We start from the raw sequence: 22,990 nt of genomic DNA, 5'->3' as shown, positions 1-22,990 counted from the left end.
AGCATAAAACTTGATTTCGGCTCAGGTCATGATCCCAGGGTCATGGGATTAAGTCCCACTTTGGGCTCCACGCTCAGTATGGAGCCTGCTTATGATTCTCTCTCTCCTGCCCCTCTCCGCTACTCTCGACTTCTCTCTCTAAAATTAAAAGAAAAGACTGAATTCCAGTCTATTCACACTGTTGGACAGGTGTTCATATTTATGAATGTTATAGTCTTTGGAATATGAAGGCTGATAGTGTGAATGCTTAGGTTCTTTTTATGTAAGAAATACAGTTTTTTCTGGGTACAGATTAAGTAAAATGAAGATACTTTTTCATTTGATTACACTTAAATGTAAGCTGTTTTTTCTGATCACATTCTGATGCCTGACAACACTGACCTTTCTAATAGAATTACCATTAAGTGTAGCATTAGTTTGAATTATGCAATTTTTAAAACATTTTTATATTCTCTGATTTTTTTTTTTTTAAGTTTTATTTATTTTGAGAGTGAGAGAAATGCGGCGTGGAGGGGCAGAGAGAGACAGAGACAGAGAGAGAGAGAGACAGAGAGAATCCCAAGCAGGCTCAACCTTGTCAGCACAGAGCCCGATGCAGGGCTCAAACCCACGAACTGTGAGATCATGACCTGAGCCAAAACTAACAGTCAGACGCTTAACCGGCTGAGCCACCCTGATGTTTTTAAAATAAAATAATGATTGTCTTGTGGTTGCCTCCTTACTCTAAGGTTTTTAAAAATCCTTGCTAATCACTTGTTTAAAAAATTAATTGTGCTTGAAACAAAATAGTATATTTCTTTAGTGTCATTCTGGTCTTTTGAATTAGTTTCCTATTTTAACAATTATACTTAGATTATGGAAATAATTAAAAAATGGACTCTAAAGTCATTTTATATTTTCCAGATAGGTATAAAATAGGGGTGTTTTTCTGTCGCTTTAATTTACAGTAAAGTATCCAAGCTTCACCTGTTATCAGACCTCAGATACTTGAAACATCAGAAAAGAAGAGAATTTTTAAAAGACTTCTAAGCAGGCAAAAAATTGTCAAAAAGTCCACATTCTTTTTGTTTGTTTTTTAAGTTTATTTATTTTGAGAGAGAGTGAGAAAGAGCAGGGGAGAGGCAGAGAAGGGGATAGAGTATCCAAAGCAGGTTCCATGCTGGCAGCAGAGAGCTCAATGCAGGGCTCGAACTCCTGAACGGTGAGATCATGACTTGAGCCAAAGTTGGACACTTAACCAACTAAGCCACCCAGACGCCCCCCACCCTTTTTTTTTTTCACGGAAGGAGAGCTTGCAAGCTGGGGAGAGGGGCAGAGGGAGAGAGAGAATCTCAAATAGGCTCCACACTCAGCACAGAGCCCAACTCAAAGCTTGATCCTGCAACCCTGGGATCATGACCTAAGCCAAAAGCAAGTCAGATACTCAACCGACTGAGCCACCCAGGCGCCCCAGAAAGTCCATCCACATTCTAAGATCTAAAAACTTCCTTTACCAGAAAACCTCTTTAGTTTTCAGAGCCCGAAACAGGTTTAAAAAGGTTGGGTGAGATTTTCTACTTAGCAAATTAGAAGCAGTAAGGATATATGTGTGTTTATAGCAATAAAAGGTAACACATAACAGGGAAGGGAGAGAAAAGATCATTAAAAGCCAGCACTGAGAAACCATGAGTCTGGTCAAACTTAACTAATGTCTGTAGCATAAAAAAATAATTATATGATAAGAAATGTGTGTTTAGCTTATATATCCATCTATCCGTAAGTAGGACACTTAATCATTAATACAAAATTCAATTGTATGTAGTAGTATAGTATAACCTGTTGAAGAAGATAATTTGTTTTGTTTTGTTTTAATGTTTATTTTTGAGGGGGTGCCTGGGTGGCTCAGTTGGTTAAGCATCCGATTGACTCAGGTCATGATCTTGCGGTTCATGAATTCGAGCCCCATATTGGGCTCGTGCTGACAGCTCAGAGCCTGGAGCCTGCTTCCGATTATGTGTCTCCCTCTCTCTCTGCTCATCCGCTGCTTGCGTGCTCCCTTTCTGTCTTTTTCAAAAATAAATAAACACTAAAAAGAGAAGGTTTATTGGGGGAGGTGTGGGCTCACATTGAGGAGGGACAGAGAAAGAGGCAGAGGATCTGAAGTAGGCTCTGCACTCAGTGCATAGCTGGATGTGGGGCTTGAACTCACAAACTGAGATCATGATGTGAGCCAAAGTCAGAGGCTTAACCAACTGAACCACCCAGGTGCCCCAAAGAAGATAATGTTCTATAAAATTACTATATTTCATTTTTTAAGTGTTTACTTCCTTATCTGAAGGTTTACTTACAGAATGGACCCTTCATTCTCCTTGGCCTAATTATTGAGATATACAAAACTTTACGTAATTCCAAGGTAATAAGAGTGTACAACTTAAATTTGACTTTTGTGTTTCTTCAACAGACAGCTGGAAATGATCCATATTGTTTTGTGGAGTTTTATGAGCATCGTCATGCAGCTGCAGCGCTAGCTGCTATGAATGGGCGGAAGATAATGGGTAAGGTAAGCTATCATAATTAAAGAAGGTGACTTGAGGGATGTCTTGGTGGCTCAGTTGAGCGTCTGACTCCTGATTTTGGCTCAGGTCATGATCCCCGGGTTGTGGGGTTGAGCCCTGTGTCCGGCTCCTTACTGAGCATGGAGCCTACTTGAGATTCTCTCTCTCTCTGTCTCTGTCTCTATCTCTGTCTTTCTCTCTCTCTCTGTCCCTCTCTCTCTCTCTCCCTCTCTCTCTCTCTCTCCCTCTCTCTCTCTCCCTCTCTCTCTCTCTCTCTCTCTGTCTCTCTCTCTCTCTCTCTGCCCTCTCCCCCACTTGTTTTCCCTCTCTCTCTCAAAGTGAATGAATGAATGTGACTTGAAAATTTTTGTTGCATGCACTTTTGTTTATCTTTTGGAAGTGCTATATTCACATTATAGCAAAAGGTCACATTTAATATTTGAAAGATGGGATTAAGCTTTTAGAGGACATGTTTATGTTGGTATTCTTCATGGTGCCTCACACATGGTAAATACTAAAATATTTGTTGAATTACTCAAGCTTGGATGAAACGTCTAGAACTTTGGATAGTAATAGGGAAGAATAAAAGGAAAGAATTTATTGTTACTTTAGATAAGAAAGGTTAGTTGAATGTTAACAGAAGTACGTAAGGTTAGGATTTGCCAACATTTGCGCAAGTGTAGGTTAAAAGATAAGTATTAAAACTGACCAGAACTGGTATCCCCTTGAATGTTTCATCTACAACATATACTTTTCTATGTGTTTATAGATACAAATCTTGTTAATAACTGATTTTGAGCTTTATTTTTATGGAGTATAAATGTTGAAAATTTTTTTAGGAAGTCAAAGTGAATTGGGCAACAACCCCCAGCAGTCAAAAGAAAGATACAAGCAGTAAGTATATTTTATACTCTTTGAACGTTTGTTTTTATTGTACACAGTAGTTTTATTATAAAGCATATAAACATCATACATGTTTGCAGTAATGTTTTGATCGTTATCCTAAGATATGATTGAATGTGTTTGTGTTAATAAATTTAAGAACAAATCTAATCTTTGTCATCAGGTAGTACCGTTGTCAGCACACAGCGTTCACAAGGTAATTGTATCTTCTTAAACATAAAATGAAATCTCTTGAAAGGGTATTCACTAACCACTTGAAGTTTTTTTGTTTGATACCGGGGGGAGGTGGGAGGGAGGAGGTCATATTTCTGTTTGTCTCTCAGGCAATATTTTTCCCCCTTCTTCCCAGTGTTGACCAAGTGTGGCTTGTCCACTACTTTGGTGCTATTTCAAGCTCTCTGACCCCCTTGGTAGCAGCTGATGCCTTAGAAATACTTTCACCAACTAAAGGGCAAGATACCCTGCTTCCTTGAGGTCATGGTCTGTGCTTCATACCCAGATCTTCTGATTGCTTGAGTTGCTCCTGAAACTGTGTTTCCCAAATGGCAATCCAATATGTTGCTTAAGGCCTGCCAAATGGGGGTAACTTTTCTTTCCAAATATACTTTGTCAAAGTTGATGTATGTGTTCCTTTAAAGTGTTGATCCAACTATTTTGTATTTTTAAAATGTTTCCTTTTTTGTGAACATTGTCTTTTTAAAAAAAAAAAAAAAACTTCACATATGGGATCGTTATTTCTCTCCAATGCTTTTTTAATGGTTCTGATATAAAGTGAAGGGATTACTGTTTTCATTCTGTTGCCTTCAGTCTTAGTTCACTTGCACATGGATTCACATAAACTGAATGGTGTAATGTCTGGGCAACCAAAACTGTTGGCTTTTGAGAAAACTGTCAAATACTTTAACATCAAACTGTTGCAATGCAAGGTATTTCTTTGATTGTTCTTCACAAAATATGGTTAAACCAAGTATATCATGTAGTTAGCTTCAGCAGATTGTCTTAACTGAGGCAAATCTAGTCTACGTATCTCACAGTACCACTATTTTATTTTAATTTTAAAACTTTAATGTAGTGGTAAACTGGATAAATGTAAATAATTACTATTAGAATGGTAATTAAGTCATTAAATTTTTTTGCGAAACTTATACTAGTTTATTGTCTTAGACCAGTGTAGTCATTGGCTGTAAGTAGAAATAGAATTGTCAGTTTCCAGTTAGATATGTCACAGTCTTTAAGAGAATCTTTCCTATATTATGACCTTGATTCATTATGTGTAAAATTGATAGAATTTGTATAGACATAGGATAGTGTTAAACTTTTCTATAATCCATAAATTAAGATTACTTTATTGAATAAATTTTAATATATTTTAAATTCTAAAATTTTGTTTTTGTTTTCACTTCCCCTTCCTTCCCTTTTATAAGATCATTTCCATGTCTTTGTTGGTGATCTCAGTCCTGAAATTACAACTGAAGATATAAAAGCTGCTTTTGCACCATTTGGAAGAATATCGTAAGTAACAGAAGATAAACTTAAACTGATTTTAATTAGAAACAGTCTTATGTAGAAGTAATTTGAAAATCTGTTATGAATTTTGGACATTAATTTTTTAACATTTGAATATAATACATTTCGTTTAGAGACTATTTAAGCAGTTTATAGCCCAAGACTGTTTTCCCATTGATAAATAAATCTTCGGTCTTCAATTATTTTAAAATCCTTTTTCAGTTAGCATGAGCTCTTAAGAGACAAATTTGCTATTGTCCACATTGTTTCTTTTATATAAATGTCTTGCTAACTTGGTCATAATCTTTAGTAACCTTGTGCTGTGACTAAGGTATTTGGACCGTTGGGGCACTTCTATGATACCATGCATTTTGTGTCAATATATTTTAACAAAAAGAAACCTTAACAATTGACCCTAAAAAGCAGTTGTTAAATGTTAATCCCCAGGTATCTACTCTTTTGTGGTTGTTGTTACTGTTAATAATAATGCCTTTATGTATTTTGTGTAGCACTGTCTTGCTTGCATTTGTTATTAATCATACAGTTTAGGCCCTTTGTAAATAGCTCACTGAAGGTAGTGTTCATCATAAGAGAACTTCAGTATTTTGAAAAGCATGCCATAATACAGTAAGAATAAGTTGATTACAGTATTTACTTATAGGTACTTGTTGAATTTAGAAAACAAATTTTTGGGATTTCTCATTGCTTTATTATTTTTCTAGCTAGAAAGAGTAGTAAAAAGGGCATGTTAGCTTTGGTTTAATTTGAGAAACAGACCAACAGCAGAGATGAAAAGATGAGGAGACTGGAAAATAAATGCCAATAGTATTGGTGGTAGATTTGGAGAGTTTTCATTTGAAGAGTTGTAGTTCATTGGTAGGATGAAAATGAACAGTGAACATGGAATGGCTGGAAGATTAGGGTTTATAAATGGACTCTTCTGTTAGGCAACATTTTTCTTTGTGAGAACTGATTAGGAAAATAAGTAAAGTTCTAATTTACTGATTGTTCCTTTTAATCTATCTTAGGGTTTTCATGATGGTTAGCTTGCTTTCAAATATCTAGACTGGAAGGTCTTAACCTGTGGCCTCTCAAAAGCTCTATAAATCTCTGTATTCAAAATTTTGTGTTTGTTTTCATTTTGGTATGGAGTATCTTTGTAAGTTTTATCCTATTTTCAGAGTAGTCACAGGACCATAAAAGGATTAAAGAAGGATTAAAGAACCCTGATCTAGATCTTTGCTGCTTCTTCCTTAGAGAATCCTTTCAGAAATAAGTAAGACTTAAATATATTTCAAGGCTAACATATCCTGAAACTTAACTTTAAGAAGAAAAAAATTTTCTAACATTTTAACAGATTCAAACAGCTATTTTATTAAATGCTTTGATTTTGGTTGAAGTAGCTTCTGTGAAAACATGGGGATTTTAGTTTGGGATTAGATAAAGATTGTTTAACAATCAGTGATTTTCAGTTAAATGACATTCAAATTTTAATAATTTCATGACTTTAATCATGTATCAGTAATTTCTTTTTGTTAAATATGTTGCTATAATAATTACAGTCTAGATTTTCTTATGATTAACCATAATTATTGATGTGTGTGTGTGTTTGTGTGTGTGTGTATATATATATATATATTTTTTTTTTTGGTAAGTCCTTTCTTTATAACTTATAGATGATAATTTTAATTTGAGGTAACATATAATGTTTAAGCTTTAGGCTACGCAAGGAGTTAGCGTTCCTAAATTTAAAAGAACCATTCTCAGTTGGTAGCATCATTTCCTTTTTCTGTTAAAGGAGATAAATATATATGGAAAGGTTCTCGTCGTGATAGTCAGGTATTCTCTGTAGAAATCCTACAACAGTGCCCAGTTTATAGATGGTGTGCAGTAAGTGGTGGCCTATTAGAATATGTAGTATAAAAGATATAGTACTTTTGTGCCCTAATTTATACAGTTTATATTCCTTGAGTTTAGAGTAGTTTAACAAATTTTGCTATAGAAGTGAATCAGCTACCAAATTAAATGCATGTGTACCATACCGATAATTTAATGTAAGTATTTTTTCATATTGAGAAGTGACTTGCATTAGTTTTCCCTTTCACCACCACCTCTTTGTCATTTTGACTCTAAACACTTAATAAATCACTTCTAAATTGATCGAAATGTGCTTATGTATACTTTAATATAAAATTATATTGCATGGCTTTCTGACTTGGGTTTTTGTTGTGAAAGTGCCTGTTTTGTTCATGTGTCCTGAGAGAACAAGCATTGTGACATACCTGGCTAACTTAAAAGCAGATTGCCTGTGAAGCACAATTTGAGTCCAATTTTTTGAGGTATGGAGTTTTAGCTATCATGGCTGGGTTTTTTTACTCAATCTCAAATAATAGGGCTCTGGTTATTTTGCAGAGTATCTCTGAAGAATGGACAGAATTGCCCTGGCTAACTACAAGCTACGGTTCACAGTGGATAAATGTTGGCGTGCTTTTTTACTTTCTGACTTTTTAAAATTTTGCTTTTATATCTTGTAGTTTCCAATCAATCTTATATGATTGCTATTTTAAAATTCAGTATAAAATCTTTTCTTATATAGTTTAAAACTAAAGTGTGTGTCTACTGTTTTTCTTCAATGATTTAGCATTTCTGAAAACATCAAGTTCTCAAAATTTACCCATAGTCCAAAAGGGGGGTGTCAATTGATCTGAGAAAATGAAGTAATTTAATTAATTTAGGAAATATACAGCTTTTCATTCTTTCAGTTTCCAGTTTTATATTTTAATTTTTTAATGATTAGGTAGTATGTGGTATCAAATAGAAAATTATAAATTGCATGGTTAAAGAAAGCCATTCATCTAATATGCCTGTGAACCCTATAAATGGTTAAGCAATTTCATACGAATAGCTGCTTTTACCATGCTTAAGATTTGAAAGTTTAAAAACTTTTTGAAGTGGGAGGCAGTTTTTGTACAGTATATACATATATGTTTAAGTAATTATTGATTTGCATGTTTATAAAGCCTCATTTGCTAATACATGATAAATGTTATAGAATAAAAAGGTGAATATGCATTAAAGGTTCATTTTAATGAAGATGAAACATAAAAATGAGTTGTGTATGACATTCTCACTTGATACACAGAGGAGAGTGTGTAAACCTAAACTTCTGATTATTTCTGATTTCAGAGATGCCAGAGTGGTAAAAGACATGGCAACAGGGAAGTCTAAAGGATATGGCTTTGTCTCCTTTTTCAACAAATGGGTGAGCTCAATTAAAAAGTGCATGTGCGGTCCTTTAAGAGTAAAGAATAAAAGTACTCATTTTGTTTTAATGATTTTATTTCATCTGCCATTTGCTCATTTCACTGATAATTAATGCCTTCACAAGAGGGTATCTTTTTTTTTCCTGTTTGGTCATTTATTCAGCATTTATTTAGCACCTGATGTATGCCAAGTACTGATAAAATGTTTTCAGAATGTAGAAAGTAGAGATGTTTAAATTATCAAAGGTAGATATTGAAAATCTCATTTATTTAGTTAATTCATTATCTCCCTGTTTTGTATTCTCATGATAATTTAAAAGTAACTAATAACATTTTCTGTGTTTGCTTCATATATATGAATATGTATAGCTTTTGATTATTACAAATTGATTTTTATATATGTTATTTTACTGATTTCTCTTAGTTGTAGTAATTTTCCATTGGTTCTTGTGGGTTTTTTTATGAATTTCTAAAATATAAAATTCTATTATCTGCAAATACATACAATTTTATCTAAAAAAAAGTAACTCATTAGGGCACCTGGCTGGCTCAGTCAGAAAAGCATATGACTTTTGATCTCAGGGTCGTGAGTTCGAGCCCCACATTGAGTACAGAAATTACTAAAAAAATAAATAAACAAATAAAATGCTCCAGTTGGTGGGAACTTTTAAAAAATTATATATTAATGTACTTGAAAATGTCTTCTCATTTCTTCATTTAACAATCATTTACTGAGCACCAATTTGCATGCACTTGAAATTTTCAGGTTTTGTGGAAAAGGAAGGATAGTGCAGTTTGTCAAATGAGAGGCAAGGGTAGGGTAAAGGGAAACCCTTTAGTGTGACAGCTGGAAGAAATCTTTGACATATCCTACATACAATGTAATCATGTGCTGTTGTTTTTAAAAATAATACACACACACACACACACACACACCATGGAAATCTTTCCGTAACCAGTAATTATAGAACAATATAAAGAAGCTCTATAATTACTAATTATGGAAAGATTTCCCTGGTAAATTAGATGAAAAGTCTCATTTGTGTTAAAAAAACAAAACAAAACATGCATTTGTTGGGTATCTGTTCTAGCAGGGATAAACAAAAAACATGGGGCGCCTGGGTGGCGCAGCCGGTTAAGCGTCCGACTTCAGCCAGGTCACGATCTCGCGGTCCGTGAGTTCGAGCCCCGCGTCAGGCTCTGGGCTGATGGCTCGGAGCCTGGAGCCTGTTTCCGATTCTGTGTCTCCCTCTCTCTCTGCCCCTCCCCCATTCATGCTCTGTCTCTCTCTGTCCCAAAGATAAATAAACGTTGAAAAAAAAAAAAGAAAAAAAAAAAAAACAAAAAACTTGCTGCAGAGTTTCCTATTTGGAGGTAGGAAGTAAGAGGCAAATGGAGGGCAGAGTGGGAAGCTTCTCACATTATACTGTTTGAATATTGAATAAATTCAATATTTGAATTATAAATTCAAATAAATGATTTACCTATTTTAGTGTAATAACTCAAGATTCAAAATAGTTAAATGCCAGAGATGTCACACTTCAGAAATACAGGGGTGAATCGTGGGAGAATATATATGCACTGGAATATATGCTAAGATTTCATTAATTTTAGATCTTAGTGTGTTGCTTTTATGTTACAACTGTAATTCCAAAGATAAATAACAGAAACACTACTTTCTGTATAAGAACGCCTTAGGGAGTTAAAAAAAAAAAAAAAAGAATGTCTTAGAAAATGAGCAAGCAGGGGCTCCTGGCTGGCTCAGTCTGGAGCATGTGACTCTTAATCTCATGCAAGATTAAGTGAGTTCGAGCCCAATGTTGGGCATAGAGTTTACTTAGAAAAAGTTTGAAGAAAATGAACCATTAAGAGTTTTTGATAGGGGCGCGTGAGTGGCTCAGTCTGTTAAACCTTCAGCTTCAGCTCAGGTCTTGATCTCATGGTTCGTGGGTTCGAGCCCCGCGTTGGGCTCTGTGTTGACAGCTCAGAGCCTGGAGCCTGCTTCAGATTCTGTCTTCCTCTCTCACTGCCCCTCTCCTGCTTGCACTGTGTCTCTTTCTCTCTCAAAAATAAATAAACATTAAAAAAATAAAAGTTTTTGATAGTATGCAATGTATTTTAGAAATATTTTTCTTTAATAAACGAGTTATATGAAATAGATACTATATCATTTTTTAAAGGCTTCCGGTCAGGTTTATGACCATGTTACTGTGCCAGTTTCTTCTGGGTTTTAAAAAATACATCTGTTTGCAGTTATGCCAAATATTGTCAAACTTTCTAGTTACTCTGTCTGCTTACAGTGGAACTAATGTCTGGTTATTCCTCACAATGAATTCTTACTATCCAGATATTTTCTATAACAGCTTGCAACCATTTTGCCCAGAATTTATTTTCTAAATCAGAAATCTGCCTTAACAATGTTTACATGGCTTGCAAGTTTGGGTAAGAGAATGTAGAATGTACTGCAATTGTATCTCAGCTATTCATAGTAACATCATATTTTGGGATATGTTCAAATGTGTTATGCAGTGTAGCTGTCATCTTCCTTTCATGAAGTGAAAATTCTTCTAAGAAAGTAGGTAAACCTGTGAAGAAAGTGAGTAAGCCTGAGAGGTCAGGGAAAACCCATGTATTAGAAGGTAACTTGAAAATGGTAAAGCAGGGGCGCCTGGGTGGCTCAGTCAGTTAAGCGTCCGACTTCAGCTCAGGTCACGATCTCGCAGTCCGTGAGTTCGAGCCCCCGTCGGGCTCTGGGCTGATGGCTCAGAGCCTGGAGCCTGCTTCCGATTCTGTGTCTCCCTCTCTCTCTGCCCCTCCCCCATTCATGCTCTGTCTCTTTCTGTCTCAAAAATAAATAAACGTTAAAAAAATTAAAAAAAAAAAAAAAAAGAAAATGGTAAAGCATATTGAGAGGTAAAAAGATAAAAGTTCTGCCATATGCATATGTTACCTACCAAATTTAAGAAGTTTTTTATGTAAGATGAGAAAATAACAACCAAGAGTGTTGTTGGTTTCAAAAGCTTTACTGTTTTTGTTGTTGTTGAATTTTTTTTGTTAATGTTTATTTATTTTTGAGAGACAGGAACAGAGCTTGAGCGGGGGAGGAGCAGAGAGGGAGACACAGAATCCGAAGCAGGCTCCAGGCTCTGAGCTGTCTGTACAGAGCCCAACGTGGGGCTCGAACTCATGAACTGCGAGGTCATGACCTGGACTGAAGTCGGATGCTTAACCAACTGAGCCACCCAGGCGCCCCCCTCAAAAGCTTTACTGTTAATCATAGCATCATATTTAGGAAAGGTAGAAAAATACTTGATACTATGGGTTGATAGCCACAATTAGTATGAGTTCCTTGGAGGATTGATATATAGGATTTTAATATTTTGTGCTATTTTGGGGAAATAGGTTGAGGGCTTTGGTGGACTAGGAACTAATTTTTTCCATTTGAGATTATGGCATATAAACCCCTACTATGTAAAAATCACTAATCATATTTAAAATAAAAGAGAGTCAGAATATCTATATATGGCCTCGGGAGTCAGCCAGAGATGGATTTGTATCCTAATAGCCATTCCTATGGTATGTTAATTTTGAGGAAATAATTTAATTTCCTAAGTTAGTATTTCAGCTTCTGTAAAATTTGTGTTATATGATTGGCAGTGCTCTGGTGTTGTGAAGTGCCACAGCCCTAATTGAAGTTACCCCCAACTCCTTTGCCTCTCTTCTTATGTTGGACATTTTAGGGACAATTGCCAGTACCGATGGAATGTAGCTTTTCTGCCTACTCCGAAGTAACTAAATACTGCTCAAGAAAAATTGAGTCCACTGGTTTTACTTCTAATTTAACACTTAACACATTTTAAGTGAGTGCATGGTACTATCTTTGTAAACCTGTTCTTTAGTTTGACTTCCCATTGTTTGCTGTCTCTTCCTGTCTCCTCAAATATTCCTTCCCCTTCTCCATCATCACCCAAGCTGACGACTTTATGTTTCACTGAAAAAATAGAAACTATCATACAGGAATTCCCTCAGCTTTCAACCACCAAACCTACATAGAATTCATCCACCTTCTTTTTCCTCTATTACAGTAGAAGACATGTCCTTCCTGTAAAAGGCCAGATCCCTCACAGTTGGGATCCTGCCTCTCTTGCCTTTTCAGGGACCTTGTTCCTATGCTTATTCTTTTGTTTTCCTACTATAGCTTTATTGAGGTATAAGTCACATACCATAAAATCTACTTGTTTAATGTGTATAATTCAGTGGTTTTTAGAATATTCACAAAATTATGCAACTATCACAATTTTAGAATATTTTCAATACCCCAAAAAGAAACCGTCACTGTCCTTTTCCCTCTATGCTCTCACTTCCTCAGCCCTGAACAACATTTTTTTTTTTTTAAGTTTGTTTATTTTGAGAGCGCTAGCAGGGGAGGGGCAGAGAGAGAGGGAGAGATCCCAAGCAGGCTCTTCACTGCCAGCAGAGTCCAACACAAGACTCCCAACTCATGGACCATGAGATCATGACCAAGCCAAAATCCAGAGTCAGATGCTTAACTGACTGAGCTACCCAGGTGCCCCAGCCCTGAGCAACTATTAATCTACTTTCTATGTATATAGATTTCTCTGTTTCGAACATTTTCTGTAAACAGAATTGTATAATATGTTCTTTGCTATACTCTTGTCCTTTGTCATCAGTCTTTCCCTTTGTTAGATCATTCCCATCAACCAGAAAACATGTTCTAGTATATATTAATCAAAACCACACTTGGGGCACCTGGCTGGTTCAGTCGGTAGAACGTGGGTCTCTTGATCTCGGGGTCATGAGTTCGAGCTCCATGTTGGGTGTGGAGCCTACTTGGAAAAAAAAAAAAAAACAAACTTGATTCCATATCCCTTTCCTGCTGTGTCTCCATTTCTCTGCCATAATTTAGAATCAAACTTCTCAAAAGATTTGTTTCCATACTGCTTTCACTTCATCTCCCATTCACAACTGTCTACACAAACACATGCACATGCCATAAAAAGTTTCTTCCTTCTCTTATGAGTAGTTTTGTTTGTTTTCTAGGGCTGCTGTATCAAAGTACCATAAGCTGAATGACTTAAAGCAACCAAAATTTACTTTCTCAAAAGTTTTGGAGGTAGAAGCCCAAAACCAATGCTGTTGTCATGGCTATGCTCCCTTTTAAGACTCTGTGGAAGAACATTCTCTTCTTAGTTTCTGACAGTTGCCAGCAATCCTTAGTATCCTTGGCTTGTAAATACATAAGTCCAGCCTCTGCCTTTGTCTTCACATGGCCCTTTTAAGTTTATTTTGAGAGAGAGCATCCAAGCGAGAGGCAGAGAAAGAGTGAGAGAATCCCCAAGCGGGACTCAATCCCATGAGATCATGACCTGAGCCAAAATCCAGAGTCAGATGCTTACTGACTGAGCCACCCAGGCACACTAAGCATTTTTTTTTTAAGTTTATTTATTTATTTTGAGAAAGAGAATCACAAGCAGGCTCCTGTTATCAGCATGGAGCCTGATGTGGGGCTCGAACTACAAACCATGAGATCTTGACCTGAGCCGAAACCAAGAGTCAGATGCTTAACCAACTGAACCACCCAGATGCCCCTGTCTTCTCCTCTTCTGTTTTTAAATTTTTTTTAAATGTTTGTTTATTTCAGAGAGGGGGGAAAAAACAGGAGTGGGGGAGGGGCAGACAGAGAGAGAGGGAGACACAGAATCCAAAGGAGGCCCCAGGTTCTGAGCTGTCAGTACAGAGTCCAATGTGGGGCTTGAGCTCACGAGCCATTAGATCATAACCTGAGCTGAAATTGGATGCTTAACCTACTGAGCCACTCAGGCACTCCTCTCCTCTTCTTATAAGGACATCAGTCATACTGTATTTAGGACCCACCCTGATCCAGGATGATCTCACTTAACTAATTTGTCTGCAAAGACCCTATTTCCAATTTTGATCACCTTCACAGTTGGAGGAGCAGATGGTAGTTAGGACTTTATATCAATTAAAGGGACACAGTTCAACCCACAACAGTAAGCATTTCATGAATTGCAAACTGGTAAGTGTGGTAAACAATGTGTGTTTCTTTTTAAGAATATGCATTTCCTTTTCATGTATCTCAAGAATAGCCTTTAGCCTTGAATCTGTTTCTTCTTTCATGATAGATTAAGCCTACTTTTGACATAACAGATAAGAATTGCACCCCATTTACTTTTCAGTCCACTGTAAGCTGGCTTTTGTTCTCATTCTGTACCAACAGTACTCTTTTCAGGTTTACTGCTAGATTTCTATGTCTTTGGCTCTGTGACAGTACACTTTTGTGAGTTTCTTCCTTTCATCACTGGGAACTTCTTAATCACCTTAGCTAGTAATTTTTCCTTTACCTAGTTTTCAGATTTTGTTGTTTCTCAGGGCTCTGTCCCAGGATGCCTTCTTTTTTCTTTCTGGTCTTTCTTCATGACTCTGAATTTCATATCTCCAGTTCAGCAGTTTACTTTTTTGTGCACCATGCTTACTAACAAATAGTTTTAATTTAGATGTCCTACATCTCAAACATAATGTGTCTTTTTTTTTTTTTTTTTTTTTTTTTAAGTTTATTTTGAGAGAGAGAAACCGTCAGGGGAAGGGCAAAGACAGGAGACAGAGGATCAGAAGCTGGCTCCCTCCACCCTGACAGCAGGGAGCCTGATGCAGGCTCACCATTCACAAACCTGTGAGATCATGACCTGAGCCTGCCTAAGTTGGATGCTTAACTGAGCTACCCTGGTGCCCCATCAAACTTAATGTGTCTTAAATGGAGCTCTTTGTTTCTTCCTCAAACTGTTTTCCTCCTCCCTCCTAGGTTTCTTATTTCAGTAAATGCTAGCTAACACTGTCCTCCCTACTGCCCATGCAAGAACATAGGTTATCTTTGATTCCTCCCCTTTTACTTACTGTGCATCACCACAATTCTGTTGATTCTTCCTGTAGATATATGCACTGCTACTGCACTAATCCAGCTTTTTTTTTTGCTGTAGGTATTGAGTTAGTTTCAGAGTGTCTTTTTCCTATTACTACCCATATCTGTAAACCATTCTCTTCCTAGTGCTAAGAATGGCCTTGTTAAAACATGAATCAGATCATGACAGTCTCCTACTTAAAATCTTTTAATATTTTCCTCTGGTACCTGTTTTTGCTCACTAGATTCCACTAAAACTAGTTGCCTTTAACATGCCTTTTTATTCCAAACATACCAAACTGTTTCCTGCTATAACATACTTTACAGTGCTTTTCCCTCCACCAGGGCTTTCTTCCCTGACGTTTTGACTTGGCTAGCTCCTGTTCCTCTCAATTTCAGTGTAAATGTTATATTTCAGAGAGACCTTCCCTAATCATGCTGTCTAAAGTAGATCCCAAAGCCCATATTCTCTATCCCATCCTTTTGCCTCTGTCATGGCATTTACCACAATTTGTGATAATTTAATTTGTGGCCCCAAAAGAATGTCTGCTCTGAGGCAGCAGAGACCATGTCTGTCTCATTAACCAGCGAATCCCTAGCACTTAATCTGATGCCTATCTAGAACATGGTAGATGTTCAGTGTTTACTTGTTAGATGAATGAGAAATGAAATACTGTCATTAACAAGCTTGTTGGATTGTGTAGAGTGAGATTTTCATCCACAGTCTGAGTTATTAAATGAACTTTATAAGGGGCTTTGAACTTTTTTTAGGGAATTAACATTCCCAGAGTCTGATATCCAAATAAAAGAAAGATAACTTAAAAGCACCATTACATTTTAAGAAACCTATCATATATTGTGTATTTTTAAAATTTACTTATTTAAATGCAAGTTAGTTAACTATTGTGTATTTTATAAATAAAGCATTTTCATTCAGAAAACCATTGTGAAAACAGCTGAATTTTCTCTACTGCTTGTAGTCACTCAACATCAATTAATAGTGGCTTCTTTGTCATTTCTAATGTGCGGAACAGGATGCCGAAAATGCCATTCAGCAGATGGGTGGCCAGTGGCTTGGTGGAAGACAAATCAGAACTAACTGGGCAACCCGAAAGCCTCCAGCTCCAAAGAGTACATATGAGTGTAGGTGTATTGGAGAAGAAAAGGAAATGTGGAATTTTGGAGGAAAATACGCTAGATTTTAAATGTTAGAGCTGTTCCTGGAGACTTATTGCAGAAATAGATGAGAAGCAAATCAAGACTACTGTCCAAAATGTACTTAGTTTTCATTTTTGTGATTTTAAATAATAAATGATATTATTTCTAATGTCAAGTCTCCTATTAAAGAGAGAATATTGAGTAATTTTTTTTTAGGTAATCTTGGGCGGGGGGATTAATCCTCAAGCAAATGTAGTATGTATTCTATAAAGCATTTTGGTCAGGGTAAAATTTACCACTACAGTAGTGTAGTCAATGTTACTTTTCTCTTTCTGAACATTTCATTTCATGAGTTCAAAATACTAAACTTTTCCCTCCCCAGCAAACACCAAACAGCTGTCGTATGATGAAGTTGTAAATCAGTCTAGTCCAAGCAACTGTACTGTATACTGTGGAGGTGTCACTTCTGGACTGACAGGTATGGGAGGTTTACTTGTGTGGCATCTTGAGGTTAATGTTTTTACTGAAAAGCTTAATATCTGTATAGGATTGTATATAACTTAGTGTGGTTTGTTTTTGTTTTTTGTCTAATAGAACAACTAATGCGTCAGACTTTTTCACCATTTGGACAAATAATGGAAATTCGAGTCTTTCCAGATAAAGGATATTCATTTGTTCGGTATGGGTGGTTTATTCGAAAAAAAATTTTCTCCCAAAAAATGTTTGAATATTTAACTTAGTAGTTTTCTTAAAAATTTACCTTGGTTAGAGAAATAGAAATTTCTCTAGCATTTAGCAGTATTTGCCACTGTTTTTTAATTGGTTCCCTCCCTGTTACCACAAGGCCAATAAAACATTATCTATTAAGAAGTTTCTCCAAAACTATAAGACTTTTGAAAAAAAATATAGCAAAGAAAATAAACAATCATATTGATTCTTTTGTATGAACTACTGTTTTATGTCAAGCTCAGTTTGATTTTTAAAAATAGACTTTATTCATAAGTAAACAGTTAATATTAGTGATTCTTAGTATTATTTCCAATAGGTTCAATTCGCATGAAAGTGCAGCACATGCAATCGTTTCTGTTAATGGAACTACCATTGAAGGCCATGTTGTGAAATGCTACTGGGGCAAAGAAACTCTTGACATGATAAATCCTGTGCAACAGGTGAGAGGGTTCTTGACTTCTGGGCTAACAATAGGTTATTTTAAAATGAAATTGTTGGAGGGATGCCTGGGGCCGAGTCGGTTAAGCGGCTTACTCTTGATTTTGGCTCAGGTCATGATCTCACAGTTCGTGAAATCAAGCCCCAAGATGGGCTCTGTGCTGCATTCTAGAGCCTACTTGGGATTTTCTCTCTCCCTCTCTCTCTGCCCCTCCCCAGCTCATGTACGTGCTCTCACATGCTCGCTCGCTTGCTCTCTCAAAAAAATTTTTAAAAAATGAAATTGTTGATAGTCCTTGTTTCTAGCTAAAGTGATTATCTGCAAGGGCTCTTGTTACATGTATTATAGTTCTAGAGTGGTAGTTTACCTGGCAGGGTATTCAATTTTTTCTTAACACTTGGTAGATCTATTCACATACTATTTGGAGAACTCACAAGCATGTTTGACTTAGTTGAAACAAAACCTATAAACATATTTAGAGCTTTGGCATTTTCTTCTAGATTTTTGCTGCTTTTGTTTTTCCAGGCAGCTTTAGTGGTTTCAAATGTAATCCCATAAAAATTTCTGTGAGGAAACTGTAAATGGAGCACCAAGACAAGAGTAGGAAAATCCTAAACTATGTACGTTTCTTAGGTAAACTGAATATAGGAATAAGTAATTTTTAAATCTTCCCTATCTAGTTTACAAAACATTTAAACATTATACTGGGTGTTTAATATTTATTACTAGGGCCTTACCTGCTACCTTACAGAATGTGCCATTCAGAGCATCACGTAGAGTTACAGCACTATAACTTCACTTCTTTTTCTTTTTTAGCATTCATTTTATAAGCTTTTGTTTATCCTTTATTTTTTTTCTTTTTTAAATGTTTTTGAGAGAGAGGGCACGTGCGTTCGAGTTGGGGGAGGGACAGAGAGCGGGAGACAAGATCTTAAGCGGGCTAACCCCTTAGAGCCCAATATGGGGCTCGAATTCACAAGATCATGATCTGAACTAATGTTGGATGGTTAACCGATTGAGTCACCCAGGTGCCCGTCCTTTCATTTTAACTGTAATGATGGCCCTATGTATAATGGCTGTATATTTGTGGTATATTAGGACTGTATGTGTACATACAACTTCAAATAATACTAAATTACCTGTTAAAATTTTAATAGCAGAATCAGATTGGATATCCACAAGCTTATGGCCAGTGGGGCCAGTGGTATGGAAATGCACAACAAATTGGCCAGTATATGCCTAATGGTTGGCAAGTACCTGCATATGGAATGTATGGCCAGGCGTGGAATCAACAGGGATTTAAGTAAGCATACCTGCTCTTTTCCTTTATTATTAGCCTTTGAAAAAGTCAAGAACTTAGGAAGAGATTTTAAGTAATTAGTAAGTAATGTGGTCCTCAGTCTAAAGCAAGGACTTAGTTTAGAGTAGTTTTTAATTTATAGTTTTAAGTGTATTTCTTTAAAAATTTGTCTGGAAATGTGCTGCCTTGAGGTATAACCAGTGTTGTAAGATTTTTGGTAATGCTTAATAATGAATCAACTAATATTTAAGAAAATGAGAGCTTAATATTTACTAAGCTTTTTATGTGACTAAAGATCATTTAGCCATTCTTGGATACAGTTATTTTGATGCTAGTTGTTTTATTCATTATGCCTTTATTTTTCTGTACAAAAGGATTTATGCACACATTGTTATATGGATGCCTCTTTATACACCCTGAATTATTAAATTTTATTTAAATTTTTGAAACACTGAAAATTAAAATAGTTCTTAGTTTCTATTTTAAAATGATCTTACATTTTTGGGGTGCCTGGCTGGCTCAGCCATTAGAGCATGTGACTCGATCTCAGGGTTGTAAATTCACACCCATGTTGTGTGTAGAGATTACTTAAAAACAAAAATCTTCTAAAAAGTAAAAATAAAAAAAGAGTCTTGTGTTTGTAATGTTGAAAAAAATTGAGTTTACATATGCTAATAATTATTTTAATTTCTTCTTTGAATAATAAAAATGCTAGTCCTTATTGTACCAAATGATTGTTTCTTTCGAGTAGTTGTTCAGTGTATGTCCAACCCAGGTGGACAGTTTTCCTTTTTGAGATTAGAAATGAATTTTTTCTGAATTCAGAGGGGATAAATGTTTACAGGTAAAGGGTATTTTTTTTTTTTTTTGTAGCTGTATTAAACTAACAAAATTAAACTGCATAAATTAAACCTGTGACGATGCTTGGTTTTTTTGGCTTTTTTCTTTATTTCATTTTGAGAGCGATTGGGAGTGAGCAGGGGAGGGGCAGAGAGACCGGGAAAGACAGAGGATCCAAAGTGGGCTCCGTGCTGATAGCAGAGAGCCCATTTCGGGGCTGGAACTCACAAACTGTGAAATCATAACCTGAGCTAAAGTCAGACACTTAACTGACTGAGCCACCCAGCACCCCAGGATGCTTGTTTTTAGGAAAAATAGCTTTTGCCTTTGCTTTCTCTGGCATAACCAGTACTCTTATATTTGGGCTTAAGGAAAGTGTATTTTCTTTGTATATGTTACTTCTTCTTGGCATTATTTTATTTTAATCAGTGGATTTCCCCTCTTTGCTCCTTTCGTGTTTTCTACCAGTCAGACACAGTCTTCGGCACCATGGATGGGACCCAATTACGGAGTGCAGCCACCTCCAGGACAGAATGGCAGCATGTTGCCTAATCAGCCTGCAGGGTATCGAGTGGCAGGGTATGAAACCCAGTAAAAAAGGACTCCATAATCTAAAGCCAGTGGCTTGAGGCTACAGGGAGTGTAGTAAAGCCGTTGTTTACTTAAAAGATTTATCAAATCAGTCAGTGCAAATGTCAGATACAATGTATTTATTTAAAAGATTCATTTTTTTAATCATGAAATTACTTATCATCCACATTGTTTTAAAAAGAAACAAGATGCTGGATGTCTGCCAATTTTTGCCTTCATTACCTTTTTTGATAAAGTTTCTCAGATCCTTGTTTCAAATACAAATGCAGGGATTGCTGCCACTTTTTTAAAATTAAGAGGCAGAAAATTGCACAATGTTGAACTTTTTTCCACTAAAGTAGTGTGCAGTTCTAGTTTGCATTCCTGATATGATTTAAAACATGTAATATAAAGATGTTAAAAAAAAAATGAAGAACCAAAACTGTGCAGAGTCTAGAAGTTCTTTGTAATCTTCAGCTTGTGCACAATTCTGTTTTAGGGGTTTTTGTTTTGTTTTTTGTTTTTAAGGCATTGTTTGAACTCTCCCATCTCCACTGTTTTCCCTTGGGGTTTTTTAAATATAAATTATTAGTTTACATCATTTTTGTAACTACATTTTTCACAAATTTGTCTTGCCTTATTAAATTTCTGTAAAATATACTTAAATGGAAAAAAATGATGTTCACTTAGTTTGAAAACTTTTCTCAGATGGATTGATAATTGCATTCATTTTGTGTTTTATATGAGAAGGTGCCTCAAGAATTCCCTCTTGGATTTGTTTAAAAGGATTTTTATCTTCTGTGATATACTTTGCTGTGTACCAGGAAATATAAAAACAAAAACTTGCTACTAAAGAAAATCTCTGAAATGTGATAAGTTCTTATGAGCCCGTGTTAATTCCATGTGTCAACTTCTACATTTACATGTACTGTTTCATTCTGTAAAATGTTTTAGCAGTTTAATATTTTGCACAATTAGCAAGCTTTGTAGGTCATTTCCTTCTTAAAGGCATCCTGCAGAGTTGACAGATTTATAAGGTTCTAAGTTGTTTGCATGTGAATATCAAATACACACTTTGGTAGTCTTTGAATACAAAGTCATCTGCTCTTGTTTTTCAAGAATTTTGAGACACAAAGTTGTATGTAAAGGAAGATATTAATTTGCCATTTTCTAGTTATATTTACTCAAAAAGAGTGAATCAACTTAATTTGTACAAATGATAGCTGTGAAACTGTAGAATATCAGGCTTGGGGTTCGTTTTGAACTTCAAAATTAGCCTGAAGGACCAGCCGGGCAAAGTGTTTTTTAAATGTTCAGAGGCCAAAAGAGAAACAAACAAACAAAAAAAAAACCTTAAAATCCTACCTCCTTAAACAGCCTTCAAAGAGGAGAATCCTCAGTGCAATCATTATTTTGATTCTTTTGGTACCTGTTTTCCTGGAGTTCCCAATTTTATTATTTTGGGGTGGCTCCGAGCATTAAGAGGTTTAATCTTTGATGGCATTATTCTAGTTTTGAAATTTCTAGTACATTTCAGAGTGTCGTCAAAGAGTTGTGGGAGATTTTGTTTTGTTTTCAGTGAAAGTCACAAACTTCATTCTTCCTTGACTCACAAAGGGGAAGAGTCCCCAGTATACATATTTGGATGGTTCCGTTGTTTTTAAGACCTTCAGAGAGCTCCTAGTATTTAGCAACAGATAAAAGCCTGTGAAATCTTGGTTTCCTGAACTGTCTTTTCCAGGTAGGAGCAAATTAAGGTGGTCTCTAAAGCCAATACTCATGTAAACCAGAGCCCAGGAAAGACAACTCAGAAGTGTATAATTCTCTGGAGCTCAATTCTATGCAGTTGTACTGATGTTTCATTAAGTCACTGTGTATTTTTAAGTGTTGATACGTTAAAAGTTGCTTTATGGAAGATGAGTAAATTTTTTAAATACTTGGGAATTTTATTTCCTTGTTAAGTTTTACAGATCAGGGCATGCAACCAGAAGCAGCTTAAATGAAATACTCAAAAAAATAAAATAAATTATCAGGAAACTATTTTTAGATTCTTCTGGCTTATGTTTCTATTTTAGGACCCTCGTTATTTTTCTTACTCAAAAATACTTTATTTCCTGTACACCTGTGGACTGCAGGGTAAATTATTTGGGCATAAGTAATTTAAACAAAAGTATAATTTTTCTTTCATTTTGACTATCTTAATACTTTTTACTAGTCAGTATATTTTCTTATTGCACAAGTCTTAAAGTGTACATTGACTACTTTTTGAGAAGAAAGTATTTCTCAAAAAGTTACTACTGAACAAATTGACATTTCAAGAACATTGCTAACTTTGGTTTAAATCTTACTCCTAGTGTTAAATCATTTAAAGATTTTTTAGCCTAAAAATCATACTGGTATTAGTATCAGGTAAGGAAATTAAAGTTTTAAAAATGGCTTCATTGTCTGCAATATTCATTCAGATTACTATAAAATACATCTGGTACTGTAAAGAACCTGAAGTGATACACATTTAATGGGTCATTAATCCAGTATTCTTTGCCCTGACTGTTTGGATATTAAAGTTCCTTTATGTTTTCTATAACCTGTGGGATCTTCTTGCAGTGATTATTGTGTGTGAAAGATTTTTTTGGTCTAGCGGTATTGTTATATTCACTCAGGTTTTTTTTTTTTTTAATCTTATTCCAGAAACCATGGTTTTCATTGGGTTACTATTTAATACCACAAAGAATTGGCATTACATAGATTTAACTCATTATGAAACCAGGATCTCATTTTCCTTGTTGATATTATCTCCCTGTTGAAAATGAG

The 22,990-nt window shown here is 35.7% G+C and overlaps 1 protein-coding gene across 19 annotated transcripts in view; it reads left to right on the top strand.

Moving 5' to 3' along the window:
• Positions 1-22,763, top strand: part of TIA1 (TIA1 cytotoxic granule associated RNA binding protein) — a 33,181-nt gene extending 10,418 nt beyond the window's left edge. For 4 of the 19 annotated variants that reach the window (XM_043603586.1, XM_043603584.1, XM_043603592.1 and 1 more), the window contains 11 exons: positions 2,441-2,539; positions 3,374-3,428; positions 3,601-3,633; positions 4,862-4,949; positions 8,130-8,205; positions 16,178-16,286; positions 16,684-16,779; positions 16,896-16,980; positions 17,347-17,470; positions 18,627-18,772; positions 20,078-22,763. In XM_043603586.1, the coding sequence (XP_043459521.1) occupies positions 2,441-2,539; positions 3,374-3,428; positions 3,601-3,633; positions 4,862-4,949; positions 8,130-8,205; positions 16,178-16,286; positions 16,684-16,779; positions 16,896-16,980; positions 17,347-17,470; positions 18,627-18,772; positions 20,078-20,204 (1,038 nt within the window). In that variant the 3' untranslated portion in view covers positions 20,205-22,763. Of the gene's footprint in view, positions 1-2,434; positions 2,540-3,373; positions 3,429-3,483; positions 4,364-4,861; positions 4,950-4,972; positions 7,422-8,129; positions 8,212-16,177; positions 16,419-16,683; positions 16,780-16,895; positions 16,981-17,346; positions 17,471-18,626; positions 18,773-20,077 lie in introns of those variants that run through there. The other 15 variants (XM_043603587.1, XM_043603585.1, XM_043603589.1 and 12 more) reach the window with 13 other exon arrangements.
• Positions 22,764-22,990: the final 227 nt, after the last annotated feature.

This window comes from Prionailurus bengalensis, chromosome A3 (genome assembly GCF_016509475.1).
Source record: "Prionailurus bengalensis isolate Pbe53 chromosome A3, Fcat_Pben_1.1_paternal_pri, whole genome shotgun sequence".
Taxonomy (NCBI): Eukaryota; Metazoa; Chordata; class Mammalia; order Carnivora; family Felidae; genus Prionailurus; species Prionailurus bengalensis.
The sequence above is the reverse complement of the archived record's forward strand: the minus strand, read 5'-3'. Positions and strand labels throughout refer to the sequence as shown.